This window comes from Hippopotamus amphibius, chromosome 7 (assembly GCF_030028045.1).
Source record: "Hippopotamus amphibius kiboko isolate mHipAmp2 chromosome 7, mHipAmp2.hap2, whole genome shotgun sequence".
Lineage (NCBI taxonomy): Eukaryota > Metazoa > Chordata > Mammalia > Artiodactyla > Hippopotamidae > Hippopotamus > Hippopotamus amphibius.
Window position 1 is genome coordinate 71429665 of NC_080192.1, and position 25631 is coordinate 71455295.

The 25631-nt window shown below is 40.3% G+C and overlaps 1 protein-coding gene and 1 gene segment (V, D, J or C); both read right to left on the bottom strand.

Moving 5' to 3' along the window:
- Window positions 1-22931, bottom strand: part of LOC130856813 (immunoglobulin kappa variable 2D-29-like) — a 106309-nt gene extending 83378 nt beyond the window's left edge. The window contains 2 exon segments of the V gene segment in view: window positions 22181-22490; window positions 22868-22931. Coding sequence covers window positions 22181-22490; window positions 22868-22916 — 359 coding nt within the window.
- Window positions 7954-14961, bottom strand: LOC130856747 (kallikrein-7-like). Its single transcript, XM_057741592.1, has 2 exons — window positions 14873-14961; window positions 7954-8877 (listed from the first exon to the last, which is right to left on the bottom strand). The coding sequence occupies exons 1-2, from the start codon at window positions 14959-14961 to the stop codon at window positions 8124-8126; spliced, it is 843 nt and encodes a 280-aa protein (XP_057597575.1). The 3' UTR covers window positions 7954-8123.
- Window positions 22932-25631: the final 2700 nt, after the last annotated feature.

The window sequence follows — 25631 nt, forward strand, 5'->3', positions numbered from 1 at the left end:
AACAGCAGAGGGAGTTCCCCAGCTGCAGGTGGGCTGGGCTGGATTCACAGCCCTGAGGCACCTGTGATTGCAAATTGTTACCCACTGGAGGATGAAATTGATGGATAAACATTCTGGTTTAGGTGGAGCTCAGGGAAGCCTCTGTAAATGTGTAAATGTGTTTATTATCTGCTTTATATGTTCCCTCAAAACACTGTAAGAAGTAAGTATGTTAACACAGTTGACTTTTCTGGATTCTCAAGACCCCATTCTCTATCTGCCTAATTTGAATGACAGGTAATAAATAATAAAATAAAATAAAAATGAAATTAAATAAATTTTGAGTTTTTCAGAAAAACCACAAGGCATAATTTAAAATTTAGCAAATAACTGGATCCTATGATTACTTGTTAAAAACTTACCTGGGCAGATCTTACTCATCTTTTATATCCTTATTGTCGGAATTAGGAACATCCTCAACCCAGAGACTGTTTGTCTCACTCATATTCTGCTGTCCTAAAAGCTCTAGGTGAAATTCCAAGCCACTTATAAGAATTTATTTTAACAATCTATACCAAGAAAACTGATTGTGCTAACAGTATGTATACAAGGGAAAATTGAAGGAGAGAATCTGTTGATTATATGGTGAAATTAAAACACATATTTGGTGCTCAATAATATATCTGGTTTAATGATAAGTTTTGAGATTCAGTAAAATAATTTGCCTCGGATTTAAAATACCCTCAGATCTCATAGAGCAAAATGAAGCGAGAAAGAAGGCTATTAAAATTTGAGGCGGGTTAACTTTTGCAGAGAGACGTGGAGATACAGTGAGGCACAATTTGATCCCACAAACATTTCCACAGTCATAACAACTTCACTGAGTTAGGCAAATACAGAAACAATTTGGGCCAGAACTTGGAAGAGGATACATATGTCTACTGAGAATTTGACTTGGGTGCCTCCCAGCGTGCTGTAGACAGAAGGACCTGTAGAAAGTAGGTACAATAGAAAAAGGGAAATTATGCTGTCAAATTTTAGACCCTCCTAATGAGAGTGACAGTCTACAGATTGTGTGAAAACAAGCAAATCCATCTGAATATGGCTGGTGAGCTCTTCCTGGGCTGTCTGGTAACATCTGTGCTGAAATCTAGGGACTTATTTTCCCGACTTGGAGTGGCTGTGCGGCTCTTATTTCTGGACACTCCTCTACAACTGGAACTAAATCTTATGAACTATTTTACTCCATTGATGAGAGAGCCCTCAGCCATGCTCCAAAAACAGGGTGGGAGAGGAGGACTATACTCTCCATTCCAGTGTGTTTAACAGGCATCCTTTTCTTTAAAGAAGGAAGCATTGACAAGCCCTTCTGACTTCTGAAGCCATCACATAACACATCTAGGAATAGTGGTTGACCTCTGGGCCAGGTGGCATAGGGGTCAGCCAGTGTTTATTGGGGTCCAGAGTAGCAAAGGGCTCTGCAGCAGGTCCAGGCTGAGATGCAAGCAGCCCTGCCGCTTGGTCCAGTGAGGACATACAAAACATGAACAACACTATCAAGCATCTCGACATCACTGACACTTGGACAACACTCCACCACTGTAGCAGGAGTACATATTCTTTCCAAAACATTTGCTAAGATCTTGTGGGACACAAGATAAGTCAGTAAAATTAGATGAATTCAAATCATACAAAATATATCCTCTGAATCCAAAGGAATTATATTAGAAATTATAGAAACCCTCAAATATGTAGAAAGTAAATAGCAAACTACTAAGTGAAATTTGGATCAGAGAAGAAATGAGGTTGGAAAGTAGAAACAATTTTAAACTGAAAGAAAAAATGGCCTATAAGATTTGAGGGAGATGCAGGAAGTGGTGAATTTGTCACACTGAATTTATAGCATTAAATATGCATGTTTTCAGTAAAAGTCACACATCAATCATCTCTGCTTCCATCTTGGCACCAGTAAGAGAAGAGTTTACTCAATTAAAAAAGAACGTGAGGCTTGCTCTAGAAAATTTACACCCATAGAGATGTTGGAATCTAATAGGCATATAAATGGATTTGCAGCACTGGAATCATCAGTCTGGAATTAAAAACACACATAAGCACTTTCACAAATGAAAATTCTGAGAGTGGAAGGGTGATGGATTAACTGCTCAGAGAGAATTTAGTGACAAGCAAATTCAGAAAGGATCATTCAGCAGTACTATTATGGCTCTGCATATCTGTGAGAGTGAGCTTTGACTTGTTCAAAAGTCAAAATCGGACTTCCTAGGTGGTGCAGTGGTTAAGAATCCGCCTGCTGTTTATTGTATGTCAATTGTATCTCAACAAAAGTTCTTAAAGAAAAAAAAATAGAATCCACCTGCCAATGCAGGGGACATGGGTTCCATCCCTGCTCCAGGAAGATCCCACATGCCTTGAAGCAACTAAGCCCATGTGTCACAACTACTGAGCCTGGGCTCTAGAGCCCATGAGCCACAACTATTGAGCCCATGTGCCACAACTACAAAGCCTGTATGCCTAGAGCCTGTGCTCCGCAACAAGAGAAGCCATCGCAATGAGGAGCCCCAGCTGGCCGCAATTAGAGAAAGCCTGTGTGCAGCAACAAAGACCCAATGCAGCCAATAAATAAATAAATAAACGTATTTATATAAAAAAAGTCAAAACCATTACAGTGCAGACAGCTTTTCATTCTTCTGATGGTTAATGAAAGTGATGATCACTTGACGAAGGCATGAAGCAGTGCCCTGAAGGGATTAAGTGGCAGCAGGTGATATCAGGACACACTAAGGGCACTGCGACTCTTTTGATTTGTCCTCTGGGCACCGAAGCTGCTCCTGCCGCCCTGAGCGGCTGAGTGTCCTTGGGAGGTTTGCGTTTGGGGCCATTACACCATGCAGGGTCCAGTGAGTGTCCTGCTCTCAGATATATGTGCAGGTTCTCTAGACTCCATACTGATGATTCTGAGTGAGAAACCAGTACAGTTTTGGGTGGATGTGTGTTCCCACTGTGAATATGTATAGAAATACACTCTGAAGACTTGTCTTTTTTTGTCACAAACTCCTTACTAAAAATCATTTTTCTTTGTTTTGATCTGTTGGGTTAAGAATAACATTTTTTTTTTCATTTAGTAGAGAATTCTTTTTTCTTTCTTTCTTTTTTTAAAGCTCTTTATTGGAGTGTAATTGCTTTACACTGTTGTACCAGTTTCTGCTGTATTCTCCATAAAATCTATTATCTTAGGATAGGCAATCATCTCTAATATGATTTATTTCCTCAGCCAGACACAAGTTATCTTCCTACTGATTCATTCTTTTTTTAAAAAAATCATAGCATGCCATGACATGTAACTGACATGCTCATTATCCAGAAATAATTTTAAAGCTTTGTTATAAGGAGGATATATTCAAAACATATGTTCTCTATGCATATATTATTAGAACAAGTGTATTGGATTTATTTTTAGGTAACGAGAATGATATGTGAAAATAATGCAATTTTGGGTGTTTGAAAACTTTTTCTCCTTCTCCTTCTGACAAGATAGTGCCAAAGGTGCCAAGATAGTGCCAATCATTATATAGGTTAAAAAACAAAAGGATTATCTATTCCCAGGGAGAACGATAAAGGGCTTGGAAGGCCAAGATAACTACTAGAGAAAATACAGAAGTTATGAAGGATGAAATGCAAAATTCGTATATTGATGACACCAGAGAGCAATGGAGGGAATGAGGACCAGATGACTAAAACTCCAGAGTGAGCAGAACTTGTTTATGTTGAGCTGATGTTCACCTGACTTTTTGTTCCTCTGTATTGTTGGTCAGATTTGCACGTGGGTGGGAGTTCTGATGTGGTCCAGGCAGAGGAATCCAGCTGGAAAAAGAGTATCCAGATGAGCTTTGTTGTTTGCACTGGGTAACCTTTAACACATGGCCAGTTTTCCCCATGGGTCTGGATCAGAAAGTGGGCTGGGATGTGCTGGACCAGAAAGGCAAAAATCTCAGATATACCCAAGATGCTTTCCTCCCCCAAGGCTGCACAGACCATCCTTAATACATGTGTGAATCATGTACATTGGTCTTCATCTCTGCCTGTTTCAGAACCTGCTGAGCATTCTGCATAACATGTCACTGGGTGATACATCTTCCTACATGCCATTCCACCACATGGCCTCTGCTGGACCACTTCTTGGAACAGAATAAGTTTCCAGAAGTTCTCCTCTGCTGTGTTGGGTTGATTGGGACTGAGTGACGTGACCTCGGGTTTTTGCACAGGAACATCGCTTAACCTTTGATGATTGCAGACCTAGAGCCCTTTTGGATGCACTACTTTCCCATGAAATGTGCAGTGGTGCTGGCTCAATCTAGGTCACTTCAGTTCTGTGATTTTTCACAAGAAACAGATCTGGGCTTCTTTCTGAGTTCATACCCTCAACCAGCAACCCTACCACCACTCCCAACAGTACCAAATGTAAGCCAAAGAGCCAATTAGGTCCAATCGCAGATGTCTACTCTATTTCCTTCATGTTCCCATTCCTGCAGTCTGCCCACCATCTTAAAGTAGTTAACTTTTCGGGAGAGAAAAAAAAATCATGTCATTCTTTATTTTTCCATGGCAGATGGAGTAAATTCCACATCTTTCCCTTTATGCCTTTTATTTTTAAAGCCCAATATTTGCAATTTCAAGAAGTCCTTTTTCTCAGCAAAAGGTAAAGGATGGAAGCACATTGAAGAGGTTTAGCACTAGAGTATTGAATCTACTAGGAATTTACAAAAGTTTAATGGGACACTCAAACCAAGATTCTTACTAATTCTTCTCGCTATACTTCCCTCATGGATATTTTCTGTACATACTGTCTTGATTATCTTTACAGATTAGGACAATAAGCAGTAAAAAGAATAGGAAGTTGGGAAAGTGGGAAAATCCTAACTTCTTAATATTAAGAAGTGTTATCCTCTTAAAAATATACCCCCAAATGCTAAAGACCAAAATATATTCAATTCGCATTACATGAATCTGTCTCTATTGTCTCTGACTAAACTTAATTGAAAATTATGTTGATTAATTTTAACTGAAAAATGTATCCAAGTTGGAGAGTATTAAGATGAGCTTTCATTTATCTTTTCCTTTTAGCATGCTTGGTTGTTCAGTGGGTACATGGACCCCCTCCATTTTCCGGCTGGTTCTGTCACACCAAGGCTGTGCAGATGATGGGAATTTAACATATTGTATCAACTAGGATTGTAGGAACTTGCAAATGACTATTTGGACACTCATAACCCAAAGTTTTACTGATTATTCTCAGCTAACTCCATCGAAGGGCAGCTTGTATACACTGCTATCTATAACATGGTAAAGGAGTAGGAAGTTATGTATTTAAAAGGAGAATTAGAAAGTTAAGAAAGTGGGGGAAAATTATTCTTGAATATTATGACATGTTATCTTCTTAAACATGTACCAAAAGCTGTTAAACCTCTTATGTTGCCACAAATCTGCCTCAGTTGTCCACCTGTTATACTGACTACCTTTATGTGACACCTAACTGTACATGAGGGAGGGAGAAGTAGGATGAGCTTTCACTCACCTCACCTCTTCCTCAAGTCTGTTTGCTCAGAGGGCACTTAGATCCGTCCACTCTCCTGCTGGTTCTGTCACTCAAGGCTGTGCAGCTGATGGAAACTTAACATATGGTGTCTGAGGCGCTTACAATACAGAGCCCTCAGCTGCACCCTATTCCCCTGAGATCTCCAACGTCTTCCTCTTATACAGACGCAGAGAATCTGCAGTGAGTTCCTCGGAGGAGCTGCACTTTTGGGCAGGGAGGTTTATGTTCAGGGCTGTACCACTGTGATAGTTTCTGGTGTACATTGCATGCAGTGATAAACTCCAACATCCTCAGCCTCCACCCTACTGATCTGAACTGTGAAATCTGTCCCTGACCCGCTGCCATTGAACCTGTCTGAGACCCCAGAGTACTGGTTGGAAACCTGATAGATCAGAAGCTGTAGAGACTGGCCTGGCTTCTGAAGGTACAAGTGCAAATATGTGTTTCCATTACTGTGTAGGAGGCTCTGACTAGACGTGCAGGAGATGGAGGCCGGCTCTCCAGGGAGGACAGACAGGGAGAGTGGAGTCTGGGTCAGCACAATATCCCCACTGGATCCTAAAATAATGGGAGAAATGAAAGGTTATATTCAAACATGAGGAATTCTCCTGTTTTCCTTTCTGTCACTTTATTTAGGGTAACATATTAGTTCATTACATTTTGTGTGTGTAATTTTGACTCCTACACCCAATGTATCCAATCACAATAAAGGAATGGAGACTTTGGAAGTCCAAAGGGTCTCCAGAAGTCGCCAGTACCCTCCCCCTCTTTCTGTGTCACATTCTTCACCAGAGTATATGTCCTGGAATTTTCTTCAGTCTCATGTATCTAAACATCGCCTGCCCCATCTTAGAGAACAGGGTGTATGCATACAACATGTGGACAGAATACCAATGGGAGAAGCGATGCCCCCAGAGCCCACCCTCCCTGCCTCATTTTCCATTCTCATCTCCCCTCTGTCTTTACCTGGAGTCCAGACCATTAGCAGCCCTAGGAGCTGGACAGGGAATCTCATTTTGAGAAGTTGAACTGATGAGTCCTGATAAGTCAAAGCAAGACTAGAGCTGAGCTTTTATCTCAGGCTTGCAAGGCAAGGTCCTCCCTAGGGAACAGCATGCAAATCCGCTGGGTGTGAGAGGTGCTGAAAGAGCCATCATGAGGGTGGAACTCTAGCACAAGCAACATAATATAAAATACATTCTGTGTTTTTAGTAAAGTTAACAGCAGTAAATTCTATGTTGCCTGAGTGGGAGAAGGAACATATTTAAATGTTTCTTTCTGTTTCCTCTACCAATTTTCTAGTTCTTTATACTTTCTTACACGCATTCTGCACTCCTTTTTAATAAGGTTGAGTTTCCATAAGTATTTGTCAATTGTTAGTACTTTGTTCATGTTTGTTTAGAAGGTCTAGCTAAGGCCTTTTATTATTATTATTAATATAAAACACGCACAGTAAAAGGGAAGAAGTCTGAAGTGTGAAACTAAATAAACTTACATTCACTACCAAGATTAAAATATGAAGTATTTCAAATTCTCCAAATGCCTACTTCCTGTTCTTTTCCAGTCAGTAAATGCTCCCCCAACCCAACTGGTGTCTGACATCTATCAAAATAGTTTTTTTCTTTTTCCTGGACATAAATGTCATATGTATTTACATAAGCATTATTTTTTCTTAGCTTTTTTCTTGTTTCCTTGTTATTTTTGAGGCCTTCACTCATTCCTATAGATACAAGTACTATCTGGTGTCAAATCCTATGAGTCTGTGATTTGCTCTTGAATTTCTTACAGGGCATATCTGCTAGTAATGGCTTTTTTTCATTTTTGTTTATCAAGAAGTATTTTAGTTTTGCCTTTATTTATTTATTTTTTTTGAAGTTTGGCACACATGCTTTCCAGTTTTATTTCATGAATATTTTCATTTTACATAGTGAGGATCACATGCACATATATTTCTGTATCTTCCTTTTTTCATTTAACATCACACAGCACAAACATCCTTGTGTAACACTAACAATTCTGCACAATTATTATTCTTAACAGCTTCAGAATATCCTTGTCTCAAGCCAGCCTGTTGTTTACTTAAACACTCCACTGATTCTGGACACATTCAGTGTTTCCACTGTTCTGCTATGATAAATAGTGTGATAAATTCAAACCTTGCTCCACACATTTTATTTTTATTTTTTTTTAGTAGTATCTTCCTAGAGATAGAATTATTGGGTAAAATGTGGAGAACAAGGACTCTGATTCACATTGCCAAATCAACTTCCATAAAAATTGTGTAAATTTACACTTTCATTGGCGGAGAGGGCTGGTCTCACTACCTCTTTACCAGCTCAGAGGTTTTTGTGTTTCTTGTTTTGGTTTTAGGTCCTTGCTGACTTGATTAGCTTACATACATGGCATATTGTTGAGGTTTTGATAGGTCTTTGAGGAAATGTAAAGTCAAGTATGACTGTAGGTCATCAATGTCCTTATTTCTGTGATTTTCCTGTTCAGGGCATAGGGATGGAGAGATGGGATTATGGAGAGATTAACGATGCTTTCTCATGGTGTCATTTATCCAGTCCACGTACTTGCAGACTTGGGTATAGACACCTGGCTCGTTGATTTGGCCACAAGGGAAACTTCCCCAGGACACTAGGCCTTGCAAACTACCATTGCACGTCAGTGGTCCCCCTGAGTCACCACTGCAGGCATTCGTGCTGGTGTCAAGGTGGCCGGCACACAGCATGGAATTTCCCAACGTGTTCCCATAAAGCTTCCTGCAGTCTTCAGAGGAGATGAGGGTGACATCTGTGCACATGAGCTCCTTTGGATAGGTCGCTGCAGGGCTGGTGATGGTGCCCCAGCCAGAAACAGTACATTTGGTCCCAGGGGGTTCACAGCGGGAAGGCAGGTTGACTTTCTGCACACTGGGTGACAGCCTGGCCCGGCTATTTAGCTTCACCAGCATGAGGTCATTATCATAGGTCTGTTTGGAGAAGCCGGGGTGGCAGAATGACTTTGTGGCCCTGATCTTCCGGCCTCTTCCCAGCTGTTCACTGCCCATGTGCACATTGTACGCACTCATCATGCAGTGGGCAGCGGTGAGCACCCACTGCTCGTTGACCAGCACGCCTCCACAGTGGAGCTGATTACCTTTGAGCATGGCCACTTGCCAGGGCCGGGAGTCTCTTGGGCATGGGAATCCATCAATAATCCTCTCCCCACTTTTGCCACCCTGGGCTCTGGAGGCTCTGATCTGACCTGGGCTCCAGACTCGGTTGGAAGCCAAGCATCTCTGCCTTTATTTTTGAAGGATTGTTTTGCTGGACATGGAATTCTTTGTTGGCTTTTTTTTTTCAGCCTTGGGGGGAAGAAGATACATGTAAGGTATAGATATAGATATGTAGATATATTGATATAATCCCAAATACTCACAACTTGAACATTCAAGCCGCCTTCAAGGGCTCCTCACCTTTCCTCCTCACCCCAGCTTGGTTCTACACTGAGAGGAGCAGCTGCTCTGACCCTGATTCCCTGGAGGAAGCAGCTGCTCCACTGAGCACAAGGGCTGAGCCCACATGGGAGGCGTGTATTTAGGACTCTTACATTGTGCGGGTCCCAGTGAGGGTTCTGTGCACAGAAGCAATGTGCAGCATCTCCAGGCTCCACACTGGTGACCGTGAGTGTGAAATCCATCCCAGACCCACTGCCACTGAGCCAGGCTGGGACAGCAGAAACCCTGTTGGACCCCCTGAGGATCAGCTGTTGAGAAGATTGTGTGGTTTCTACTGGAAGCAGGGCGGGTAGGTGTGTCCATTCCTGTGGATGAGATGAGACTGGCCTTGCAGGAGATGGAGATACTCCCTCCCGTGGCAAGACTCCTTCCACAGGGCTACTCCTTCCCAGGGTCTCCAGAAAGATAAAGACTTCGCACAGCAGCCCTATGGAAAACTATATATAAAAAAATTATCAGTGTGAATGCAAATACGAAAAAATAGTTATGAAGTAAAAAAAAATTGATGTGCCATATTCAGGTTTTTGTTTTGTTTTTTTGTTTTTTACTAAATGTAAGATTTTGTGTTGATTTTATCCAAAATTTAAGCATCTGTCAGCAGAACCAATGATTTATATACCATCATTAGTCTTTATTCTCTTTTGCCCCATACATTGGATGGGAATAGCTGTCACAGTTGTTTTTCTGAAAATTATTATTTTTTTTTTGTAGAAAGAATCCTATAGCATGAATACAGAGCAGTGGAAGCCAAAAGATCCTTCTCAGTAAAATCATCCTGGGTTGTGGAAACTTCTGGAAGTGTCTTCAGTCTGGATGAGCAGGATCAGTACCCGGCTTCATATGCCCCAGACAGAGGCTCTCCAATAGCTCACGTGTGTCTCTATGCAGAACACTGCTTATTGCAGGCACCATTCTCTGAACCTCATGTCAACTGCTTCTACAAGAGAGCGACTCAGTGTGTCTCTGGGACTGATTTACACAGATGCCTGGTGATGGTCCATGGGCTTAGTTTGTGCAGGGACCAGGATTTGGGGAAGGATAACATGGGGCTCACCTGACACTACACATTTTCAAGCATGATCCTAGAAAACTAATGTATAAAGAGAAGAGTCACAGATTGTGGGGTTTTTTTTCTTTTCTTTTTTCTTTTTTTTTTAGATCTTTTAATTTGGTTTTGAGAGATGTCACTTCTGCCCATTTTCCTATCCTGAATATAGTTACTGGTACAAATATAATAAAAATGCCTGTACTAAGTATCCTTTCAGTCATTGTCAGACTGTGTCCACAGTTCCTGAGAAGCTGGGAAGCCAGATCACACAATTCCATCTCTGAAGCCAGGTGGTAACGGCAGACGTGAGTGAATGTGAACCTGATCTGTGGGTCTTGAAAGCCATGGTCTGTGGCAGAACCTGCACGTTTTGTACTTTCTCATACCTGAGTGAGGAAGCACCTTGATCTGTGTCCTCCTGATGCCCATCGATTACTAGGCCACCCTCCAGAGACCTCGTCACTCCTTTCCTTTACCAGATGGATCCTCTCACAATTCTTTCTATTTTCTTTGTGAGTCATTTCCCTTGATTTACCCCCTGCTTGGGACTGTACATGATAGAAGGAATTGGTTTTTAGCGAAGTACTCTTCAATTAGGTCATTGTGGGTCTTTCTTAAGAGTTATTTGCCGTAAGGCCATGGAGTATACTAGAAATACAGGCATCATTAGGACATTTGAAATTATTGTGAAATGAAAAGGATAAGTTCCAAAATGGGATTTAAAAGTGGTAATAATAATAATAATAATAATAATAATAATAATAATAATAAATATTCAGAATCAGTCTGCATTCTGGGCCATTATTACCAGATACAATAGTTCTCTCTTTTCAGTGATGGGGATATGTTTCAAGACCCCCCAGTGGATGCCTGAATCTGTGGATAGCACTAGATCTTATTTATACTATTTTTTTTTTACTATGTATACATACCTATGATAAAGTTGAATCTATAAATTAGGCACATTAAGAGAATATCTGAACTGCGAGCACCACTACTCATGCCTTGGGGCCATTATTAAATAAAATAAGGGTTACTTGAACACAAGCACAGCGATACGACGACAGTAGATCTGATCACAGAGAGGGCTACTAAGTGACTAATGGTCAGGTGGTGTAAACAGTGTGGATACACTGGCCAAAGGGATGATTCACCTCCCCCACCATATCTGGGATCCAAAAGCTGTGGAGGCCATTCAATCATTTGCTGTTCAAGCCTCTCTGCCTCACAATGCAGTGACTGTCAAGTGATCGGGCTTGAGGCACAATATTCAGTTAGTCTGTGCTTACACTGTACTTTTGTTCTCCTATCTTAGTTGTAATTCATGGCGCAGTTTCTCTCTTTTCTGTCCTACCAGCATCCCTAGGCTCCCTTGGGATGTATTGGGAGGACAGAGTGATGGGTGCACAGGAAAAGTGGTCTTCAAGTTCTCAGTTCTTATTAGTTCTCAACTTTGTTTAGTAATGTCACAAGAGCAGGATGGTACCATCTTCCATGATGGAAAAGACCCTTATCTATCTTTCCTAAACCAAGTACATCCTGCATTTTAATGGAAGTTTAAGCCTATATTTATTGATTCAACAAATTCAAACAAATTCAAACAATTTAAGATTCAAATTGTTTAAAATATGCATCAAATAAAGAGTCTGAAGTCTGGGAGTTGTGTCTTTGTTTTTCACTTTGCTTCTTGGTTCTACAAAAGGCAATGAACCTGTACAGTTTAAGACTTTGCGAGTGTCCTTTGGATATATTCTGTCATCGCTGGGCTCTTTCTCCTCCTCTCCAGTGTTCTCTCAGTTCTTCTCTGCTGCAGCAGTTCTCACATTTTTTGATCTGAAAATGAATGAACGTTCCTTCTTTCAATCTGTCAGTCATTTCTCCGATAATTACTGAGGATGAATATCTTTTCTTACATGTAAAGACTATTTGAAGGTCTATTTTTTGTGAATTAATTTTTCTACATTTTCTAGTTTGAAAAATTTTTTTGATTATTTGCCCAGTATTTTAAAGGGTTTTTAATTAGAAGACTAATGATTTATTTGTATAAAATATTAAAAATTGTTTAAACTAGTTCAGCTATTTTTTGTTTTTATTTCATTTTCCCATGCATTTTTATTTTTACACAATCTTTTTTTTCATAACAATCCACCTGTAATTGATTTAGTGTATGGTTGCAGTATTGGTACGTTTATTCCTAAATTAGGTTTTAGTTATTTGTATATATTTTAAATTTACCATTGAGAACCCTAGAGAATTACATGTATCTTTTACTTATCATGACTTAAATTTCCAGACAATAAATGACTCAAAAATTTGAACCCAGAGTACTCTCTCTTTTGCCTTTTATGCATATATTTTAATTCTACACTTATTTTAAATTCCACAGTATATTATTTATACAGTCAAAATTTACAAAGACTCTCTCTTACTTATTTATCTTTTCTATTGCTCTTTGCTCCTTTTTTATTTTCTGACCTTACCTCTGAAATAATGTCTCCCTGAAAAACTCTGTATAGAATTTCTATTAATATAAGTATTCTGGTAATTAATTTTCTATATGCTTATTTTTCTAAAATATATTTATTTTGCCTTTAGTTATAAATGATATTCTCTTATAGAGTCCTAATTTGGCAGTTATTTTCTTCTCATACTTTTAAAATATATATTATTGTCTTCTGACTTCCACTATTGATATTAAGAACTTATTTTTGATTTTTATTGTTTCACCATTGAAGGTAAAATGCATTTTTTTCTTTCTTTGTTTTTGTTTGTTTTGTTTTGTTTTGTTTGTTTGTTTTTGACTGCACTGCAAGGCATACGGGATCTTAATTCCCAGACTAGAGATCAAACCCATGCCCCCTGTGGTAGAAGCACAGAGTCCTAACCACTGGACTTCCAGGGAATTCCCTGCATTTTTTTCTAACAGCTACTTTTAATGCCTCTCCCTCTCTGTGTCCTCCCACCTCTGGTTTTGTTTACTTGTTTTCAGTCTCAGTTCTAAGATGAGATTAAATGTGATTTATTTCTATCATGTTTATTTTATTTAGGGTACAGAGCATTATTTCGGTTTGCCATCAGTTTTAAAAATTCTTCAGCTATTATATGGGACTTCCTAGGTGGCGCAGTGGGTAAGAATCTGCCTGCCAATGCAGGGGACACGGGTTCGAGCCCTGGTCCAGAAGATCCCACATGCTGCCGAGCAACTAAGCCCGTGTGCCGCAACTATTGAGCCTGCACTCTAGAGCCCGTGAGCCACAACTATTGAGCCCATGTGCCGCAACTACTGAAGCCCACGCACCTGGAGCCCGTGCTCTTGCAACAGGAGAGGTCACCGCAATGAGAAGCCCGTGCACCACAAGGAAGAGTAGCTCCCACTCGCCGCAACTAGAGAAAGCCCATGTGCAGCAACAAAGACCCAACACAGCCAATAAAATAAATAAATAAATAAATTTATTTTAAAAAAAATCTTCAGCTATTATAGTTTCAAATATTAATATTTATTCAGGTCATCTGTCCACTTTTAATTGAATTGTTTAATTTTTGGTATTGAGTGGTATGAGTTCTTTATATATCTTGGATATTAACCCCTTATTGGATTTGTCATTTGCAAATATCTTCTCGCATTCATTATGTTACCTTCTCATTTTGTTGCTGGTTTCCCTCACTGTGCAAAAGCCTTTTAGTTTGATGTTATCCCATTTTTAAAAAATTTTTGCTTTTGTTTCCCTTGCCAAAGGAGATAGATCCGAAACATATTGCTAAGAATGATGGCAAAGAGCAGACTGCCTAAGTTTTTCTCTAGAAGTTTTATGGTTTCGGGTCTTACATTTAAGTCTTTAATCCATTTTGAGTTTATTTTTGTATATGATGTGAGAAAGCAGTCCAATTTCATTCTTTTGCATGTAGCTGTCCACTTTTCCCAAAACCACTTATTGTGTTTTCCCCATTGTATTTTTTTTGCTCCCTTTGATATAGGGTAATTAATCTTATATGCATGGGTTTATTTATGGGCTGTCTATTCCATTCCTCTCTTCTGTTTCATCGATCTATGTGTCTGGCTTTTTTTTTTTTAATGTGTTTATTAAGAAAGAAATAGGGAATGGTTGGAAGGTCGTGGAGGAGTAAGACCTTGAGACCACCTTCCTCTCGGCAAATACATCAAGAACACATTTACGTGTGGAAAAGCTCCTACAGAACACCTTCTGAATGCTGGCAGGGGACCTCAGACTTCCAAAAAGGCAAGAAAATCCCCACATAACAGGGTAGCACAAAAGAAAAAAGGGAAAAAAAAGACAAAGGAATCTCGGAGAGACATGCCCCTCTGGGAGGGAGATGTGAAGGGAAAAATCTTCCACATAAGGAAGTCCCCTCACTAGCGGGGATGGATCAGGGGAGCTTCGGAACCCCTGGAGGAGAGAGCAACAACCGGTGTGCGGAGGGCAGGGTGGAAAGATTCCAGCACGGAGGATTCAAGCAGCACTCCCCAGCCTGAGATGCTAGTCTGCTCACCTGCAGCGGCGGGTGGGGGCTGGGCGCCGAGGCTTGGGCTTCAGAGAGCAGACACCAGGGAGAGAACCAGGGCTGGCTGCGTGAAAACAGCCTGGGGGGCTAGCTCCCCACAGGTAGCTGGGAGGGAGTCTGGGGGAAAGCCTGGGCCTGACCAAGGGGCAGGAGACCTTTGTTTCAGGGTGCTTGCGGGGAGCAATAGGAGCTTCCTGCTCCGCGAGCTCACAGGCTGCAGAGCAGCGCCTGCGTGAGCATCACAGCGGCTGCTAAGTCGGAACACAGAGCAAACTGTACCTCTCCTACTGCTGCCGCCATGACCACCAAGGGTCCTGTGTGCAAGGCAGCTCACTGCCCACACCCTCCCGGCAGCAGGTGCAGCCAACCACTGCCAACGGTTCTGCGTCAAGGACCCACTTTCCTGGGAGAATGCATGGCACACCTCAGGCTCACAACGACCTCCAATGCTGCAAGCAATCCTGCAAATTTCAATTAGACTGCCATATCCCTCCCTCCCCCTGACCTGAATTTGCAAGTGAGCCCCAATCACCCTCTCTCGCCTCCTCTTGCCTGGATGGGGAACCGATTCCTGAGAGCAGCCCACACGCAGAGAAGGGACCAAAACCAAAACTGATCCCCAGGGACTGTAGGACCAAAGAAGAGAAAGGGAAACGGCCGCAGGAGGAGCAGAGTTAATTGGCTTGATTGACTCTGCATCTGTGGATTACCTGAATAGATGAGTGCTTCTACAATAGAGGCTGTAGATTTAAGGGACAACTGTGGATGGCGGGGGCAACTACATGAAGGACTAAGACCAGATCACAGTCTAAGCTCTCCACAGTTCCCAAGGCAGGTGCAGAGACCTACCTAGAAGTATTAGAGGACTTCCTGGTTTGTTTGACTTGTTCCTGGTTTTATGTATTTGTTAGTTTAATCTTTACTGTATATATTTGTATGTGGGTTTGTTTATTGGTTTGATTACTCTCTTCATAGTTTTCTCTTTTTTTTCTTTTCTTTTTTTTTCTTTTCTTCTCTTTCCTTCTCTTTTTGAGAGTGCAAGTGTGTACATCTCTTTGTGTGATTTTGACTGCTTAGTGTTGCTATTGCCACCTGACTTGGGGTTTTGTCTGTTCTTTTCCTTTCTCCCTATTTTTTTTCTTTTCTTTTCTCTTCTTCTTGCTCCTTTTTCTCTGTGTTGTGCAGCTTCCAGGGTCTTGATGCCCTGACATGGGGTCGGACCTTAATGTCCAAGGCAGGAGAGCAGAGACAGGACATTGGACCACGAGAGAACTCCTGACCTCATGGAATAGTAATCAGCAAGAGCTCTCCCAGAGGTCTCATTCTCAACACTGAGATCCAAATCCAACCAAAGACCTGCAAGCTCCAGTGCTGGATACCTCAAGCCAAACAACTAGCAAGACAGGAACATAACCCCACCCATTAGCAGACAGACTGCTTATAGACATGCTAAGCTCACAGACACACCCAAACACACTGACAGGCGAGGCCTTGCACATCAGAAGGATAAGATCCAGCTCCACACACAAGAACACAGGCACTAGTCCCCCCCTCCCCACCAGGAAGAATACACAAGCCAGTGGACCAACATCCCCACTGGGGATGATATTAAGCTGCATGAGCTGCTTGTATATTTTGGAGATTAATCCTTTGCTGCTTTGCTGGCAAGTATTTTCTCCCATTCTGAGGGTTGTCTTCTTGTCTTGTTTCTGGTTTCTTTTGCTGTGCAAAAGCTTTTAAGTTTCATTAGGTCCCATTTGTTTATTCTTGATTTTATTTCCATGATTCTAGGAGGTGGGTCAAAAAGGATCTTGCTTTGATGGATGTCATAGAGTGTTCTGCCTATGTTTTCCTCTAGGAGTTTTATAGTGTCTGACCTTACATTTAGGTCTTTAATCCATTTTGAGTTTATTTTTGTGTATGGTGTTAGGAAGTGTTCTAATTTCATTCTTTTACATGTTGCTGTCCAATTTTCCTAACACCACTTACTGAAGAGGCTGTCATTTTTCCATTACATATTCTTGCCTCCTTTGTCAAAGATAAGGTGACCATATGTATGTGGGTTTACCTCTGAGTTCTCTATTCTGTTCCATTGATCTATATGTCTGTTTTTGTGTCAGTACCACACTGTCTTAATCACTGTAGCCTTGTAGTATAGTTTGAAGTCAGGGAGGCTGATTCCTCCAGCTCCATCTTTCCTTCTCAAGATTGCTTTGGCTATTCAGGGTCTTTTGTGTTTCCATACAAATCGTAAGATTTCTTGCTCTAGTTCTGTGAAAAATGCCATTGGTAATTTGATAGGGATTGCGTTGAATCTGTAAATTGCTTTGGGTAGGATAGTCATTTTCACAATGTTGATTCTTCCTATCCAAGAACATGGTATGTCCCTCCATCTGTGTGTAACATCTTTGATTTCTTTCATCAGTGTCTTAGAGTTTTCTGCATACAGGTCTTTTGCCTCCTTGGGCAGGTTTATTCCTAGGTGTTTTATTCTTTTTGTTGCAGTGGTAAATTGGAGTGTTTCCTTAATTTCTCTTCCTGCTCTTTCGTTGTTAGTGTATAGGAATGCAAGTTATTTCTGTGTATTAATTTTGTGTCCTGATACTTTACTAAATTCATCAATTAGTACTAGCAGTTTTCTGGTAGCATCTTCAGGGTTTTCTATGTATAACATCATGTCATCTGCAAAGAGTGACAGTTTTACTTCTTTTCCAATTTGGATTCCTTTTATTTCTTTTTCTTCTCTGATTGCTGCAGCTAACACTTCCAAAACTATGTTGAATAATACTGGTAAGAGTGGGCACCCTTGCCTTGTTCTTGTTCTTAGAGGGAATGCTTTCAGTTTTTCACCATTGAGGATGATGTTGGCTGTGGGTTTGTCATATATGGCTTTTATTATGTTGAGGTAATTGCCTTCTATGCCCATTTCCTGGAGAGTTTTTAACATAAATGGATGTTGAATTTTGTCAAAAGCTTTTTCTGCATCTATTGAGATTACCATATGGTTTTTATCCTTCAATTTGTTAATATGATGTATCACATTGATTGATGTGCATATATTAAAGAACCCTTGCATTCCAGGGATAAACCCCACTTGATCATGGTGTATGATCTTTTTAATGTACTGTTGGATTCTTTTTGCTAATATTTTGTTGAGGATTTTTGCATCTACATTCATCAGTGATACTGGCCTGTAATTTTCTTTTTTTGTGACATCTTTTTCTGGTTTTGGTATCAGGGTGATGGTGGCCTCATAGAATGAGTTTGGGAGTGTTCCTCCTTCTGCTATATTTTGGAAGAGTTTGAGAAGGATAGGTGTTAGCTCTTCTCTAAATGTTTGATAGAATTCTCCTGTGAATCCATCTGCCCCTGGGCTTTTGTTTGTTGGGAGATTTTTAATCGCAGGCTCAATTTCAGTACTTGTGATTGGTCTGTTCATGTTTTCTAGTTCTTCCTGGGTCAGTCTTGGAAGATTGTAATTTTCTAAGAATTTATCCATTTCTTCCAGGTTATAGATGCAAAAATCAACAGTCCAGGACCACATGGCTTCATAGAAGAACATATAAAAAGAGCAAATACCTATTCTTCTCAAACTATTACAAAAAAACTGAAGAGAACAGAACTCTCCCAAATTCATTATATGAGGCCACAATTATTCTGATATTAAAACCAAAGACACTGCAAAAAAAAAAAAAGTAAAAAAGAAAATTGCAGACCAATATTGCTGATGAATATGAATGGAAAAATCCTGAAGAAAATATTAGCAAACTGAATTGAATAAAATATAAAAAGGATCGTACACCATGCTTAAGTGAGATTTATTTTAGGAATACAAGGATAGTTCAATATTTACAAATCAATCAATGTAATACAACACATTAATAAAGGAAGGATAAAAATCACATAATCATCTCAATAGATGCAGAAAAAGCATTTGATAAAATTCAATACCCATTCATAATAAAAAAAACTCTCATTGAAGATGGTATAGAGGGAATATATCTCAATATAATAAACCCATTTATGACTAACCTACAGCTGAAAAGCTGACAGCCTTTCCTCTAATATTAGGAACAAGTCAAGGATGCCCATTCTCACCACTTGTATTTAACATAGTATTGAAAGTCCTAGCTGCAGCAAACAGACAAGACAAAGAAACAAAAGATATACAAATTGGAAAGGAAGAAGTAAGACTATCACTATTTGTAAATGACATGACATCTAATTCTAAATTCTATATCAGTCTGGGGTAATTTATGACAAAAACCAGTTTCCATTCAACGAATTGACTGTTTTGTCAAAGTAATTAGCCCTGCCATTCATGAAATGCTAGTTTTCTACTACATGTTGTGAGACTGGGAGAAATACGTAGATACATCTGAACTGAGGGAACTAGAGACCACAGTAAAAATATCTAGATGATGATTTTCTGATACTTCACATGAAGAAAAATTGAAAAATAATTAGAGAAAGGTAGGAGAGGGAACAATAGTTTAAAGCAATTCTAGTACTAATGAATGGTCTAGGCATAACTCCAGCTTTTCCAGGAATGCCTAGAGGAAGACACCTCAGGGCTGAACAAGAGAAATGTGAATTCACCATAATGTCCTTTCTTCAACAACATGTGCTGGGTGTACTATTTCTTTGTTTTATATCAATAAACTATTATTCACCCTTTTAGAATAAATGCGGTTATATTATATAATGTAATGGAAAGATTTAAAAACAATTGCTGCCTCAGCCTGTTCTAGACTAATTGATTTAAAACCTTTGAGTGGAACTAGGGCATCTACATTTAAGAAATCTCCCTGAGGAGATTTTACACAAAAGTAGTGTTGTATTAGAGCAAGGATATGACACCAGATTGTAACCCAAACCCACATGAACAAGTAAAAAGAAACTGAAATGGTAAATAATAAGGTTAATATAAATGATATAAATATATACTTACTTTCATTTCTCAGATGCTTAAATAGACATAAAGTTACATAGAGTGATAATCCTAATAATATATTGTTGGACCTGAAACATACATATATGTAATATGTGTAACAGTAATAAGCACAAAATGAGGTAACAGAACTACAAAGATAAGAATAACATTTCTGTATCTCAGTAGAATTGTTATATACATTGGAATTATATTCTATTAAGACCTATATGTAAGCCATAGAGGAAATACTAAGAATATACCTTTTCAAATGTAGTGAAAAATTAATCAAACCATACTTAGACAAAATACATTGAAACTGTAGATTTTGAAGCAAGAAGGGAAGCTATGTGTTGAGGTTGATAATGTCTCCTGCCCACCCCAGTGACCTAAAGAAGTAGAGTCACCTACCATCCCAAGCCACCTGCCAACCTCTGGACTGTTATGATAGAGAAAAATCTTGTCATTTATAATCCAGTGTATTTTGAGATTTCTTTGTAACAACCAATTAGATTGCCCTCTGACCTTCCTTGGTAACCCCTTTCAGGTTTCGAGATCATTTCTTTTCACCACTTTGTTTTGAGGGTGTAGACCTTTGGAATATTAGTGTCCTGTTGCATTCTTTTCCATTTCTCACCACTTTGAGTATGTTTTGGCTTTATCTCCTGTCGCACATCAAAGAGGAAGCTCTCGATCACTAGATATTGTCAATCACTTGAGGGTTTAAGATGACTATCGCAATGACTCCTAGTCTTCCTGCTTTCACTTTTTCTCCCAGTGCAATCCATAACCCCTTTTAATTTCAATAATGCATTAGTATTGTGAAACAATTTATTATGTCTTTTTAAATTAATTAATTAATTAATTAACTAAATTGGCTGTGTTGGGTCTTCGTTGCTGCACACGGGCTTTCTCTAGTTGCGGCGAGGAGGGGCTACTCTTTGTTGTGGTGCAAAGGCTTCTCATTGCGGCGGCCTTTCTTGTTGCAGAGCAAGGGCTCTAGGCACGTGGGCTTCAGTAGTTGTAGCATGTGGGCTCAGTAGTTGTGGCTCATGGGCTTTACAGCACAGGCTCAATAGTTGTGGCGCACAGGCTTAGTTGCTTCGTGGCATGTGGTATCTTCCAGGGGCAGGGCTCGAACCAGTGTCCCCTGCATTGGCAGGAGGATTCTTACCCACTGTGCCACCTAGGAAGTCCTATTGTGTCTTAAGATCTATAGTTTGAGGGTTCAAGTTGGCTTGATTTCTGTATACACACACACACGCATTATATATATATACACATTATGTATATACATACATTATATATACATACAAATACATACATATGCATTTTTTCCATACATTTTAAATTCAATGGAATTGACACATTGGCATCTTAATAGCACTTGCCATGGCATCCATTATCTTAGAATAGCCAATGGTCTTTAATGTACTTTATTTTATTAACCAGAAACAAGATTGGATATTTTGACAATTCAATCATTGTTTCATTTTTATCATACTGTGTTATGACATGTAAATGGCATGATGCCTTATTATGTCAGATATCACTTGGAGCAATACTTTAAATGGAACCTATTCAATGCATATATTTTCTATATATTTCCAGCTGAAATATATATTCAGATTTTATTTCAGGTATTGACCATGTCCTGTGAAAATAATGCATTTATTTGTTTGAAACCACTTCTTATGGTAAAATAGTAAGAAATTGCCATAGCTAAAACAGTATTTAGGTTAATAACCTTACTATTTGAAAGAGAAAGAAAAATCTCATATGATTCTGTACTTTTCCTGTGGTATATGGGGTAAAAAATGTTCTCATCATTCAGTTTTTGTTGTTGATTTTCAAAGCCCACTTTGGAATCATGAAAACCCCCTTTTCACTCAGAAAAAAACATGTAGTTGAGGCAATTTAAAACCTTTGGCATTGAAATCTTATCTTTACTAAGCATTTCAAAATGTCTATTCACACTGAAAAATAAAACATGTTTAAGGAGTATTCTTATTCCTAGTCACCCTGAGGACAGCTTGCGTAGGATGCTTCCTCAAAGACATTAATGGAGGGAATAATACAGGGAGTAAAGGTATAGGAAATTGAGACAGTGGGGCAAAGACAATTTATCAATATTACCAAACATTATCTAGTGAAAAGCATACCCCAAACTGGTTGTTTCCAATATGCATTAAACTTTCATTGCCATATATCAGTGTCATTTGTTTGGTTATTAGACAGGATGCATGTAATTGACACACGTAGACAAGACAGGGAGGATTAGGCTGACCTTTCCCTCAGCCAGCCTTTCACATCACTGGTTGCCACAGGACACAGGACCGCCTACATCCCCTGCTGCTTCTGCCAGGACCAGGCTGTGCAGCTGACAGGCCTTAATGTGGTGCCTGAGGTACAGCCAAGACACTCGTGGGCCAGAGCCCTCAGATGCACCCTATTCCCCTGAGATCTCCAACATCTTCCTCTTATACAGATGCAGAGACTCTGCAGTGAGTTCCCCGGAGAAGCTGCTCATTGGGCGGCTGAGCAGCCCCAGGCAGGGAGGTTTGTGTTCGGAGCTGTACCACTGTGGGAGGAGATTGTAAAGCTTGATAACAGTAATAAACTCCAGCATCCTCAGCCTCCACCCTGCTGATGGTGAGTGTGAAATCCGTCCCCGACCCGCTGCCACTGAACCTGTCTGAAACCCCAGAGTAACGGTTGGAAACCTGATAGATCAGAAGCTGTGGAGATTGGCCTGGTTTCTGTTGGAACCAATACGCATAGGTTTTTCCATCGGTATGTAGAAGGCTCTGACTAGACTTGCAGGAGATGGAGGCCGTCTCTCCAGGGAGGACAGACAGGGAGAGTGGAGTCTGGGTCAGCACAATGTCCCCACTGGATCCTAAAGTAATGACAGAGAAGTACAAAGTTACAAATATTAGCAACCGTTTTTGTTGTTTCCAATTTATTATGTATTTTACCTAAAATACTACTGAGTTTTTTCTTCATCATTTGTGCATTTGCTTCATATACAATCACAACAATGAACCTGACATCTGTGAGGTGTAAACATCAGCTACACCATCCGCACTTCCCCTGTCACAGCCCTGCCCAGAGCACAGGTCCTTCTTCCTTCTGCAACCTTCCCCACTCTCACAGATCTAAACTTCCCATGTCCATCTGCAGGGCAAGTCCTACACATCTAACATTCAGAGCACACATGGTGCGCAGTGCTGCCCAAGAGCTTACGCCCCCGCCATTCTCCTCCTCTGTGCTTACCTGGGACCCAGAGCATGAGGAGCCCCAGGAGCTGAGCAAGGAACCTCATTTTCAGAAATCTGAGCTGATGGCCTGATAAGTCAGAGCGAGACTGGAGCTGAGCTTTTATCTCAGATTCTCAAGGGAAGGGCCTCCCTAGGGAACAGCATGCAAATCCCCAGGTGGGGGCAGCAGTGGGGAAAGAGCCCCAGGGGGTGGGGGACTCATGTGAGCAAAGGAAGAGAAAATTGTGTGTGGAAGGAAAACCTTCAGCCTCGATAGAGATGAAATCTATGCTGCATGAGGGGTAAAGGGACACAGTTCAAGGTTTTCTTCTATTTTCTCTAACAATGTCTAGTCTTTCAAAACTTCCTTAGTCACCTTAACTCTTCTTAATAGGGTTGAGTTCCATAATATTTTGTAATTTTTTTCCTTTCTCTACGTTTCTTTACAAGACTCTGGGTGTTGTTTTCATTTTTTAACTGAAATATAGTTGATTTACAATGTTTCAGGTGTATAGCAAAGTGATTCAGTTTTTATATATATTTATTTGTATGTACATATTTATGTATTCCTTTTTAGTTTGTCTTGATTTTGATTGAGATAAAACATATATAGGAAAAAGGGGGAGAAATCTCAAATGCACAACTCAGTGCCAATTGATCTTATCTGAAATATGAACCGGTTATGAAAACAAACATTAACATATATTTCGGTTGCTCTGATTGCAACAAAATGATTATTATTTTATCAATATAAAGTGAAGTCTTCTATTCTATAGAGAAAAAATAGAGCATTTAATTCCTGGTCACAGTCATCCTGATTATGGCCCTAGCCAGACAAGGGCAATGAATGATGAGATTTCAATATTCAAGATTCAGTAAGCACAATTTGTCCTCGGATAAAGTAAACTTGTAGTGTTGGTCATATTAAGAACTTCAGCTCTACTGAGAGCACGTAGAAAAAAAAAAGAGATAACGAAAAATATGTTACAAAATCTCTTAATGCTAACATTTGCAGAGAAAGGGGCGGGGAGAGCGAGGTAGGTATCACTTGAATTACCATCCTTACAACATGAAAATCTTCAAAGTGAAACGCTAAGACTTTTGTCCAGAACTTGCAACAGTCTAGACATGTATGTGTTAAGAATTTGACTTGACTGCCCCCTAGCGTGCAATTGACATAAGGCCCAAGTGAAAGTACATACAATACAAGCACACCTCATAATTTCTATGTTTTTTAAACTTTTTATTTTATATTGGAGTGTTGTTGATTAACAATGTCATGTTAGTTTCAGATGTACAACAAAGTGATTTGGTTACAATTTAAACCCTCCTAACTAGAGCACCGGTACAGAAATTGTGTCAAGACAAAGTCATCTGAAACTGAGTTGGGAACTCCTTCTGGGCTGCCTGGTGACATTCTGGGTGTCGTCTGGTGGCTGACTTCCCTTGGTTGGAGGTGCTTCCAGATTATAGGAGGGTGAGTCAAAAAGTATCCACACTCTGACACAAAACAGCTGGCACCACATTGCAGGAATAGCTTTCCCCAATGGTAAGAGAACTGTCACATGTGCCCCTTAAAGAGGACAGGGATGGACACCCCCTTCTACAGTGTTGAATGTGTGTCTTTTCTCAATGGCTCAGAAAGGCATTGCCTGACAGCCTCTCTAACTTCTGGACACAACACATTCCACACTTAGGAGGGCTGGTCTGGCTCATGGACCAGGTGACATGGAATCGGCCAGGTGTGAGTGGGGCCAGAAAAGCAAAGGGCTCTGCAGCAGGTCCAGCCTGCAGTGCCAACAGCCCTGCCACCTGGGCCAGTGAGGAAACAGAAGACTTGATCAAAGACATCAGCCATCTGGACATATTGATCCTTAGAGAGCAGCCTACAGAACAAGCAAGATTATTGCAAACAGACCTGAGGTCAGTATAGGATGTGGAGCCTAGTGGATGCTCCAGGGGGGACATGGAAGCCATTCTCTGGAGTGTCTGTGGACCATGAGCCCCTTAGTGGGGAGGAAGGTGGAGGCTCAGGGAGCTGTCCTGGTGATGCTCCAACCCCTGTGTACACAGAAGAGAACCCAGGCTGTGACCAGGCCTCCATGTGGCCTCTTCCTCCAGGCTCTATTCTCATTTCCAGCTGAGTCCAGCCTGGCGTCAGCTTGTCCTCTGGGCACCGCAGCTGCTCCTGCTACCCTGAGGGCTGAGGCCACTATGCTGTGCAGGGCCCAGGGAGGGTCCTGATCACAGAAGCATGTGTGGCGTCTCCAGGCTCCTCCCTGGTGATTCTGGTGAGAAATCAGGAGAATTTTGAATGGAAGTGTCCCCACTGCAACCCTGTGTAGAAATGCACCCTGGAGACTTGTGTTTCTTTATATGTGTGACACACTCACTAATGTAAAGCACTTTTTTCTTGAGCTTTCTAGGCAAGAACACAATTTTAATTGCACTTGCTGTGTACTCTATTCAGTTGGAAAGGAAATCATCTCTAATAAGTTTTATTGCCTTAACCAGCAACAGGATTAGGTTGTCCAGGGGGCTTTGAAATTATTTTATGTCAATCATACCAGGTCAGCACATGTAACTAGCATGTCCAGTATTCAGAAATATTTTTAGAGCGTTGTATTAAATGGGATCTATTTGAAGTATTCACTTTCTATACAAGTATCACTATAAAATGTGAGTCAGATAAGTTTTCAGGAAATGAAGATATTTGTGAAAACATTGCATTTATGTATTGTTTGAATTTATTTCTTTTAATAATAATAAATACCAAGCTT

Excerpts from the sequence above, each read along its gene's own strand:
- LOC130856747 (XM_057741592.1), bottom strand. The coding sequence starts at position 14,961 with ATGGCGGCAGCAGTAGGAGAGGTACAGTTTGCTCTGTGTTCCGACTTA. Across the intron at positions 8,878-14,872 it reads CAGGCGCTGCTCTGCAGCCT|GCAGAGATGCTTGGCTTCCA; the intron begins GTGAGCTCGCGG and ends TCAAAAATAAAG.